This window comes from Triturus cristatus, chromosome 5_1, assembly GCF_964204655.1.
Source record: "Triturus cristatus chromosome 5_1, aTriCri1.1, whole genome shotgun sequence".
In the NCBI taxonomy this organism is placed as follows: Eukaryota; Metazoa; Chordata; class Amphibia; order Caudata; family Salamandridae; genus Triturus; species Triturus cristatus.
In genome coordinates this window covers 603,789,070-603,800,685 of record NC_140587.1, presented here as the reverse complement: position 1 = coordinate 603,800,685, position 11,616 = coordinate 603,789,070, and the positions used below count along the sequence as shown (strand labels likewise).

The 11,616-nt window shown below is 42.2% G+C and overlaps 1 protein-coding gene across 1 annotated transcript in view; it reads left to right on the top strand.

The window, feature by feature from the left end:
• The first annotated feature begins 1,611 nt into the window (after positions 1 to 1,611).
• Positions 1,612 to 11,616, top strand: part of LOC146831257 (lectin-like) — a 201,384-nt gene continuing 191,379 nt past the window's right edge. The window contains exons 1-2 of the mRNA XM_085604122.1: positions 1,612 to 1,714; positions 4,425 to 4,495. Of these exons, the coding sequence (XP_085460248.1) occupies positions 4,438 to 4,495 (58 nt within the window). The 5' untranslated portion in view covers positions 1,612 to 1,714; positions 4,425 to 4,437. The remainder of the gene's footprint in view (positions 1,715 to 4,424; positions 4,496 to 11,616) is intronic.

Below are 11,616 nucleotides of genomic sequence, written 5' to 3'. Positions count from 1 at the left end.
TTAAGGATGTATAAATAACATTCACTTGAGACGAGTCTGCATTTCTCAAATGAATAACATGTAACAACAGTGTCGGGTGCAAAGGCAGCAAAAGCAACAAGATTTTTTTCCAACAGCTAACGTGATTGAGCTAACTTAGCACTGTAAATAGGGAGTGGCCTAAAACCACATGACAGCAGCACACGTCTGTTGGGCTCGCCACTAGTCAGCGCCACTCTCCCTTATGCCTTCTGTGTACACACGCCCCTCTCCCCAGCTCTTATCTGTGGGTCAGAGGTGCTACATGCATAACACCACGGCACGGTGTAGTCGCCAAGTCAATACCAAGCCTGGAGGGCGGGCAAGATACCACGCGCTGACACACTGCGCAATGTGGCAAAAACGATCTTTGGCTGTCGCACAGTGATGTAAAAAAAACTATCTAGGTCCTCCTCAATGCAGACCTCAGAGCACCATGCTGCTGTGTTCCATATGTTGCGCAGAGGAGCTTAGGGAGCAGGATGTTCATCGGATTGGCAAGTCGGCCGATGGAGCTGCACTATCTACATATAACAGCTATTTTCCTAGTAATTGTCAGTGCTCAGTTTACACATTCTAGTGTTATTATCCATTTTTCATAACACATAAAGGAGCTTTATTCTTACATAGAAAACTCTCTGTATTATTGTTTATTTGTCATGTTTATCTAAGCATAAGTACTCTCATTACTAAAATGTCAACTTTCACATTAACTCATTGACTGTTAGGTGTTGTCAGAAATCTACTTCTAACAATTCTGCATGCTTTTACGGTGCAGTATCTAAATCAAGACTTCACTGGTGAAAATCTTTAAACATAGAGTCTAAAATTCATTTTTGTTGTTTCATGTTTATTATGCCACAATCATTTATATGTAAAATTGCCGAAATTAGATGAATGATAACATCTCTGCTGGGTCACAACCAAAGGCTGCTGGAGGAGTCTCCAAGCCCTTATCTCTGTCTTTGTTATCTTCATGACATAACCTCTAGACAACAATGTGCTGGCTCCAAATCTTAGACAGAGATGCTTGCTGTAATGCTCCCTGTTTGGCTGATTTAACACGTCACCGCCGATCAAAAAGTAGACAACAAATGATGGGATATCAAGTGAAATAATGTTGCTACGTTTTTTAACGTTCCATCTGTGAACACCCAGGTGAATGGAAATGAGAAATATGAGGTTTGAAAAATAGACGTATTAGCACACAATTCCCTGCAAATATGACAGCAACTGACATCAAAATGACAGAAGCGCTGATGTGACATATATCGCTACCAATGACTTGATCCATGACATCACATTTGACACCATCAAGTGAGAGGTTGTTTCATGCAGGAGACGTGGACAAACGATAGGGCTACAGGAAAGGGAAACGAGGAAAAGAAAATTCAAGTGTCTGAGGTTTTGTTCCAACATGGAATATCTTGTGAGTCAGTCAGTAGGTCAAAGTAAATGAAACGAAAGAAGAGAATACTAGCAATGAGGCGTCCAGGAATACTTGATGACACACAGCCAAAAGTATGCTCTTCGAGTCCGTTCTGGAGACAGGTTTATTGCTCAGTAGCATTCTTTTCAGTGATTGGCTGGTGAGCGAGAGGTGTGGCTGATGTCACTGAATAAGAGCCCTTCGACCATGAAGCTCTGAACAGGCCGGACCTTTTCTTCCAATTGCTTTCTTGCTCCAAGGTACAAGGTAAGGCACGGGGTTACATTGACACGATTATGTAAGAGAGGCAAGTTGTTATTTGCGCTTCTGGCAGTGGGTGCTGGGAAGCAGGGCTTTATTTACGTTACCATACTTTCTAAATCACGAAGCTAGATCTGAAATTGATGTATGTCCAACTGCTGTGAATATGTTTGCACAAAGTGTGTTGTCAGGTTCACAGCACGGATCTAATCTGACTCTGCATATCACCAACATGTAGGTTATAATCAGAGGCCGCAAGAGACCAAAGATTTCAGAGAGGGGAAGTAGGGTGATGGTGTGCTCGTGAACTTAAATAAACAGAGTACCGCATTCCTGACTGTAAAAAAAATATGTTACAATCAATGCATGTTCCGGTGCCATTCCTCATTACTTACATTTTGGCCCTTTAAGCCTCCATTGTTAAATGGTGTGTGGAAAGAAAACCCGCAAGCCCACATAAAGGCAAACTACGTTTCCAAAAGTGACGTTTTGTTATAGACCCACGCTTTGTGTATGAGTGGCAACTCTGGGGCCCGTGGGGTAGCTAAGTCTAATATTTGGGCTAGGTGTACACATGGATCTTGCAGTGTAGTGTAGTGATACGTAACTGTGAGAATGAGTGACAGAGCCTGGGTGCTGTGCCACTGACCAGGAAGGAAAGGTACATGAGGAAGAAGGGCCATCCTAGCTACAGAGAGTCAAAGAGAAGGATACATGACTTACGCTAAGGATCGGATTACGAGTTTCGGTATTATTTATGGCACCTGATATATAACACCACAGGGTACATCATTCAATGGGTGCATTAAATAACACCTATTATGAGTTTGTGGGAAATAACATGTGGGTTTTGGTGCTTTACACAACAAAACCCACATGGCACGGTAAATACCGCATGATTTTCCCTACATAAAATTTCGGACCTGCCAAACTGTAACAACGGTTGAGGTATTCAACGCATCCAATAATTATTGGATGCATTACATACAGCCAAACTTGAAATGTTTACCCAAGCACAAACGGGGGTTCGTGCACGTGTCGGAATTTACCGAGCCACTCAAAGGCCCTAAGACCGCCCCTAGCTGCAGAGTCCAAGTGAGCCTCATGGGGCTCAGTGAGAGGACAGGGTCCTTGGCAGGATCTGTACAGAGATCTGCGGTTGAGTGAGGCGGGGCTAAAGGGTTCAACACAATAGAGAAAACACAGCACTGAGAGGGTGAGAGATTAGGAATGGGAAGTATGCATGTTCATTGACAGTAACCGGAGCATTCTAGAAAAGAGGGGAACGAAAACTCTAGAATGCTTGACGGTGACCTGTGAGTGCTGTATCACAGAAGCTCTAATGCATGTTGAGGGAAAGAGATGGTTATAAGACTAAGGGGCTAATTTAGGGGGAGGCACTAGGGTTACTCCATCACAAACGTGATGGATACCCTGCCACCTTATTACATGTACTTTGTATTCTGTGGCCTTTATAGTAAAGCACACTTTGGTGATGCAGTGACACATCCCCAAACTCTAAATAAGGCCTTAAATCTACTAACCATTTACTGAAACCTCTCCCCTCTCATGGATCCTTTCACAGTATTCCTGTGGTGTGGCCAGCATAGGTAAAATGATTGAAAATCATTACGGTAATTTTAACCCGTAATTGTTCCATATTAGTTCTCCTGCCAAGAAGAATGCTGACATATACTGACCTAGTGCTCGGCAGAATGTCCACTGAGCTGTGCCTTCCTGCCATTTGTTAACTTTGTAGTTTGTGTCGCCCCTGATTTTAGATACACAGCTACAGGCCTCTTTTCATAAACCCATAAACTACGCGTATGGTGAGTCTCATGTTCAAATCCATCCATGACCCATGTAATCTCATAATTTGGGGTCTGTCCAGAAATCACCCCTCATCTGGAGAAGATATAGAAGAAACAATTTACCTGAAGAATTTGGGAAACTATACGGAGTACTGGTATTTCTTTTGTTCACGTATCATTTGTTTAGAAACTTTTTCACAGTTTACAGTTATTTTAGAGATCATATAAACGTTTTACTTAATGCATCTTGTAGTGTTTCTCTCTAGACTTTTGTGGTGGCCGTAGGCAATGTATTGGTGATTGCAGAAGCACCTGTTGTTATATGTTTACATTGTATCCTGAGGGAAAGGCTGTGGATGGGCAAAGAGCTCCCTCATACTGAATGTAAATTGATATTTTTGAGTCACATCAAAGGCCCCTTACCTCTTGCCTTGCACATTTCCTGAACTTTCTTGTCATTTTGGTGCAAGTATTAAATTCCCCATTTCCCCTCTCACAAGATATTCAGCATCCTCAAGGATGGCCCTACCCGTAAACCTGTCTTTATTCCAGGGGTTGTATTTTCCTTCAGTCTCCTTACTACCCCTCCCTCTCACTTACCCTATTACCCCACATTCAAAGTGTACTCGGTGTTCTCCTCCCCGCCGGCTGCCAAGTCTTTGGCTCCACCCGAAAGTTGATATCTCTGCTAACATATCACGCTCCCCTGCTCTCCCTGGACACCTTTCTTTTGTTACAGACCCATGCTGAGAGCTTTCAACATTAAAACCTGCGCAATATGGAATTGTGAGACAATTTAAAATGTCCAGTGTTTTAGCGTCTACACCAATGAGTACTATTATGTATATAAGATACCGAAAATAAGTATAGTGTGTATTTTGACTCTTTGTTGCTCCTATTTTCAGAAGATACCCAAACATGCAGGAAGTTGCTGGCAAACAAATTCTGCTGTGTGCGATGTTCTCATTCAGCGCAGGTAAGGATTTCTATTAACACAGCAGCATTTTCATTACTCTTTTTTAAATCTAATAAAACTGTATTTAGTGCAGGGTATTCTTGGAAGGTAATGGAAGTGGGATGCCCTATTTGCAGCATGCGGTAGGCACAGGGGTGAGCTTGCATTAGGTACTGCACCACTCGCATCACACTGACCCAGTTGTGCATATCCTTAGGCCCTTATCTATGCTAGCAGGTTTTTGACAGAAGTCCTCAGATATGCCCCAGTCCTGCTTCAGGATCCATGCCCACCATGCACTAGTTTTGTGCACATTGAAGACATGAATTTGTATTTTTAAAATATGAATTCTTTTAAAAAACATTTTTTACACAATACAAAACGTTTTAAAAATGGTAAACCTAAAGCTTCGCCTGCAAACCTTGTGACAAAAACCTTACATGCAAAAACATAGCCTGTTGTGTTGTCTGCCAAAAATATGTGGATATACAGAGCTAGAGAAAGAAAAAAGGTAGACAGACAAGGGAAACCTGACTTGTAGCAGTGTAATATAGTCCAATATTACTGTTGAGGGGATCTGATGACACCGTAAGCCTCAAAGCCAAAGGAAGAGAAGTGGGTAATTGTTACCAGAAGCTCCACTTGGTCATGTAGGATCATATTACGGTACATGTTTAGAATTTTTTATATTAAATGTTAATTGTATGATACTTAACTTCAAAAGGGAGTTTGTTCAAAAAGGAAAATGTTTATTTAGCATAGTAAATGAAATACTGAAGTACGCTGTTTGGCTGTCTGGAGTAGAAATTAGTTATCCATACTTTATTACGTAGTATAAATGTAGAATTTCAGGAAAAAAAGACACCCTTAGAGTTTAAAAACCCCGTTTGTCTTAAGAAGGAAGATATTCTTGACGCTGTTCTCTCCCAGGTGCAGCAAACAATGGACACTAATTGAAATTAGGATATTTGTTTATGATTTATCAATTCTGAGTAGATTGTCTATTAAAACAAGGGACAATAGTCAGGTACAGTGAAATTATGTGATTTAGGGGCCTTTATCACTACAAAATGATGGACTTACCTCCCTTGTCACATAGTTATTTCTGTAAAAATGCCTGTAGCTCAATTGGAATAATATACTACTGCCAGAGAATGCATCAAATAATTTGTCTTTTCTTGCTGCTTAATTTAGATAATCCTGTCATTTAATTTGTTTCTGTCTTGCTACATGATTTAAATACCCCTCTCAAGAGTAAAAGTCACCAGAGTAGTTTAAGGGCTACCATTAGGATTATGAAACTCAAATATCGAAGGGGCATGTGAAATATTTAGCTTATTTCATGGGTCTATAACACAGCATTTAATGCAGTAAAAATATCCACATATGTCTCAAAGGCAACACACCGAAACACGTCGTCCTTGATTTTGGAGCACAATAAAATAATTGTGCTGTCTCCTGGTGTGCCACTTCCTGCTTTCTACATTTGTAGCATTTGGTGGACTCCATACCTAATTATATATATATATATATATATATATATATATATATATATATATATATATATATATATATATATATATATATATATATTACCTACTGGCGGTTGCCAGTAGGTAGTTATAGTTAGGACCCCTTTTCCATAGGAAATCCGCAACATTCTATTTTGAATAACTTTGGCGCCGGTCGATGAATCCTCGCGAATTTCTCAAAATAGGTGGGGCGCTACGCTCCGCTCCTACCCTGAAAGTCTCGGGGGGATTCGTCAAGCGGGGGCTGAGATAAAAGGGGGGTCCAAAACGCGTTTTTCCCATGCATTTTTCCATAGGACCTTTAGACAGAGCTACAGCCCGAACGGCTGAACAGAATTACTAGAAATTTGGCAGAGAGGTAGTCCCTATGTCAAGGAAGTGCCTTTTGTAGGTTTGGTGTAAATCTGTTCAGTAAATTCTGAGAAAATAGCCTTTAAATCAATATATATATCTGAGCCCGCTTACGGTACGCTTACCGTACGCTTACCGTACGCGTACGGTGGCGTGCGCGAGCGCGATTCTGATTGGCTCTTAGATCTTAGTAAACATTCGAATCGGCCGAAACCAGGAAGCGGCGTCCGCCATTTTGTCTCTCGCACTGAGTGTTATTTATCAAACATGATGCCCAAAAACGGGGCTGTTTTGACAACTCCCTCCCACATAGTCATGTTGAGGGAGTCCCCAAACATCCCCCAAGAGCAAAAACGGTTTTATTTTTTTTTCGGCAATTTCGCCGAGTACGCTTACCGTACGCTTACCGTAAGCGTACGGTAAAAAATAGAAATAAAAAAACCACTATCCACACTTACCCCACCCCCTGTGCTTTTGGTGGCCGTAGGCTACCAAATGTACAGGGCTTATTACATCAGTAAAAAAACTATATTTTGGCAACATGAAATTATAAAATCGAAATAAAAAAAACACTATCCACATTGACCCCACCCCCTGTGCTTTTGGTGGCCGAAGGCCACCAAATGTACAGGGCTTATTAAAGTTGATAAAAACCGTGCACGGAACGCACTGCGTTAAGTGGGCGCGCACGCCTCGAATGGCGTAAAGTAACTTAGCATTTAAAAAAACCGTACAAATTCACTGAAAAAACCATAGGTTTCACACACGTTATAGTTAGGAATTAGCATTTAAAAAACCTTGCAAATTCACTGAAAAAACCATAGGTTTCACACATGTTATAGTTAGCGGAAATTTTACTGATAAAAAACCAATGAAATTGCCCCGTTATAGTTAGTGCTGGCAACTATAACTCACGCGACCGCAATCTTCTGCTGATGACATATGTGTCTTTATAAAAAAAAATATTTGTAATATATGTATAGCTAAAAATGTATGGAAGAAGACATGGGCAAATAAGTGTCTAAATACAGTATTAGCATCAGCAGAGGATTGCGGTCGCGTGAGTTATAGTTGCCAGCACTAACTATAACGGGGCAATTTCATTGGTTTTTTATCAGTAAAATTTCCGCTAACTATAACATGTGTGAAACCTATGGTTTTTTCAGTGAATATATATATATTCACAGACAAAAACCATAGGTTTCAGGGGTGTTATAGTTAGCTGGCCATTTCACTCATACAAAACCATAGAAATTCCTCCGTTATAGTTAGCTCTGCTAACTATAACTCGTGGGCACTGCTGATGATGTCACATATTGCATCATTCATGACATGGTCAGTGACATCACTGATGACCTCACTGATGACATCTCACATGATATCACTGATGACATCATCCAGGGAATGTAGTTTAGCTTGAAATTTAAATATGTATTATATATATATGTACCAATCTGTATTGAAGATTGAGTGGACATATAACTGTCTGGATGGAGGATTTAGTAGCTGTCTGACTGTCTGTTTAAGTGAGTAATTTAAAGTGTCTCACTTAATACATGGATTAGTAGCTAAACTATGTCAATGTGTGCATCACTGTTTCTGATGTTGTATAACATGCTGCATCAGTTGGTCACTAACTACATGAGTGTGTATATTAGTTATTGATTAGTTGGGTGAGTATTTGTATGGGACACTGAGTTTGTGTGTGGTTGGATGGGGTGTGTGTAACTTTATGCATAGATGTGTGAATGGTTGATTGACTAGGTGTATAGGTTTAAGAGTGCATGTGGAAACAGTTGTTTGGGTGACTGAGTGTATTTATTTGTGTGTTGGTGAGCGAATACATGTTTTAGTTGTACATCTTCAACAAAGTAAAAAAATAAAAGGCATTGTATGTGAGAGTTGGTTTATATAAATAAGTATGTGTAAGAGTCAGTGATTGTGAGAGTAACTATATAAATGAGTGTATAATTGTAATGGTGATTTTTTAACATATTAACTATGAGTTACTATGTGTTTGAATAAATGAGGTGTTGTTGGATAATTGTGTAAGTGAGTAAATGTAAGTGTGATTAATTTTTTTCATGAGTGAGTAAGATGACTGCATAACCGACTAAGATGACTGCTGATGTGTCAATGTCTAGATATGTGTATAAGTGCATTTGATAGTGTTCTATTAATTAGTGACTGCATGTATAAATGATTCTGTTGTTGAATGGGTAGTTGTGTGTGTAGACTCAGCAATCAGTGAGTGGGTATGTAGTAACTGGTATTGGTGTGTCAATGGTTTCAAATATGGTACTCTGTATTTTACAGTGAGTGATGAAAGGTTATACTAGTGTATGATGAGGTGTATCAGATTGTCACGTGGATGATTTAATCAGTGATGTCATCAGTGATGTCATTTGAAATGTCATCAGTGATGTCATCAGTGATGTCACTGATCATGTCATGAATGATGCAATATGTGACATCATCAGCAGTGCATTGCGGGCGCGCAAGTTATAGTTAGCAGAACTAACTCTAATGGAGGAATTTCTATGGTTTTGTACGAGTGAAATGGGCAGCTAACTATAACACCCCTGAAACCTATGTTTTTTTCTGTGAATTTCTAAGGTTTTTTAAATGCTAATTTCTAACTATAACGTCTCTGAAACCTATGGTTTTTTTCAGTGAATTTCAAAGCTTTTTTAAATGCTAATTTTTAAGTGTGATAGTTGTGATACCTATTTTTTTGTACTGATTTTCTACAGTTTTTTAACTTTTCATTTATAAATATTTTAGTCATTAAATAACATTATATAATTTTCTGAAAATTGCACACAAAAAAACATTAATTTAAAAAAAATATATATTTATATTATTTTCTTTAAAAACGTGTTTTTTCCAATTTTGTCGCGCACTCAAAGCGTACACGGTGGGTGCGTGGAATCTAGCCGCTATTTTAGAAAAGTCTTGAAGGATCCGCATACGGTGTGCGAAGGCTGCGTGTTTTTCAGTTACATCATATACATTTAATATTACGTGATGTGCGCGATTGGTATGCGACCAGTCTGCGACTCCTGTTCCTGCGCATTCGCGACACATGCACATTGCGGTACGAGATGTTTGCGCGGTGGCGGGCTCCACGTGCTGTCATATACGTGCTGGGGTGCGCTGGGTGCGCAACGCCCGCAAAAAAATGTTATGTTCCAAAATATGTATGTGCCTTTAATATACATATTAGGGCAAGAGATTATCTAAGATAGTCATAAAAATAACATATTTGTACTTATAATAAACGTATATTATTTTTAAATATATTTTCGCGAAGTCGGGTGCGTGCATCGTGAGTGCAGAGAACCAGGTCAGCAGAGGTGCTGTAGAGCCAGAGAAACCAGGTCAGCAGAGCCGTTGTAGAGCCAGAGAACCAGGTCAGCAGAGCTGCTCTAGACCCTAAGAAGCAGGTCAGCAGAGCTGCTCTAGAACCAGAGACCCAGGTCAGCAAAGCTGCTCTAGAGCCAGAGACCCAGGTCAGCAGAGCTGCTCTAGAGGCCGAGAACCAGGTCAGCAGAGCTGCTGTAGAGCCAGAGAAACCAGGTCAGCAGAGCTGCTTTAGAGGGAGAGAACCAGGTCAGCAGAACTGTTTTAGAGCCAGAGAACCAGGTCAGCAGAGCTCTTTAGAGGGAGAGAACCAGGTCAGCAGAGCTGCTTTAGAGGCAGAGAACCAGGTCAGCAGAGCTGCTCTAGAGCCAGAGAACCAGGAAGCAGAGCTGCTTTAGAGCCATAGAACCAGTTCAGCAGAGCTGCTTTAGAGCCAGAGAACCAGGTCAGCAGAGCTGCTCTAAAGGCAGAGAACCAGGTCAGCAGAGCTGCTCTAGAGCCCGAGAACCAGTTCAGCAGAGCTGCTCTAGAGGCAGAGAACCAGGTCAGCAGAGCTGCTCTAGAGCCAGAGAACCAGGTCAGCAGAGCTGATTTAGAGGGAGAGAACCAGGTCAGCAGAGCTGCTTTAAAGCCAGAGAACCAGATCAGCAGAGCTGCTCTAGAGCCAGAGAACCAGGTCAGCAGAGCTAGAGGGAGAGACCCAGGTCAGCAGAGCTGCTCTAGAGGCCGAGAACCAGGTCAGCAGAGCTGCTGTAGAGCCAGAGAAACCAGGTCAGCAGAGCTGCTCTAGAGGCAGAGAAGCAGGTCAGCAGAGCTGCTCTAGAGCCAGAGAACCAGGTCAGCAGAGCTGCTCTAGAGGCAGAGAACCAGGTCAGTAGAGCTGATTTAGAGGGAGAGAACCAGGTCAGCAGAGCTGCTTTAGAGCCAGCGAACCAGGTCAGCAGAGCTGCTCTAGAGCCAGAGAATCAGGTCAGCAGAGCTGCTTTAGAGCCAGAGACCCAGGTCAGCAGAGCTGACCTAGAGGCCGAGAACCAGGTCAGCAGAACTGCTGTAGAGCCAGAGAAGGAGGTCAGCAGAGTTGCTGTAGAGCCAGAGAAACCAGGTCAGTAGAGCTGCTTTAGAGCGAGAGAACCAGGTTAGCAGAGCTGCTTTAGAGCCAGAGAACCAGGTCAGCAGAGCTGTTGTAGAGCCTGAGAACCAGGTCAGCAGAGCTGCTCTAGAGCCTAAGAACCAGGTCAGTAGAGCTGCTGTAGAGCCAGAGAACCAGGTCAGCAGAGCTGCTGTAGAGCCAGAGAAACCAGGTCAGTAGAGCTGCTTTAGCGCCAAGGGACCAGGTCAGAAGAGCTGCTCTAGAGCCAGAGAACCAGGTCAGCAGAGCTGCTGTCGAGCCAGAGAAACCAGGTCAGCAGAGCTGCTTTAGAGGGAGAGAACCAGGTCAGCAGAGCTGCTTTAGAGCCAGAGAACTAGGCCAGCAGAGCTGTTTTAGAGCCAGTGAACCAGGTCAGCAGAGATGCTTTAGAGCCAGAGAACCAGGTCAGTAGAGCTGCTCTAGAGCCAGAGAACCGGGTCAGCAGAGCTGCTTTAGAGCCATAGAACCAGGACAGCAGAGCTGCTTTACAGCCATAGAACCAGGTCAGCAGAGCTGCTTTAGAGCCAGAGAACCAGGTCAGCAGAGCCGCTGTAGAGCCAGAGAAACCAGGTCAGTAGAGCTGCTTTGGAGTAAGAGAACAAGGTCAGCAGAGCTGCTCCAGAGGTAGAGAACCAGGTCTGCAGAGCTGCTCTAGAGCCAGAGAACCATGTCAGCAGAACTGCTTTAGAGCCATAGAACCGGGTCAGCAGACCTGCTGTAGAACCAGAGAAACCAGGTTAGCAGAGCTGCTTTAGAGCCAGAGAACC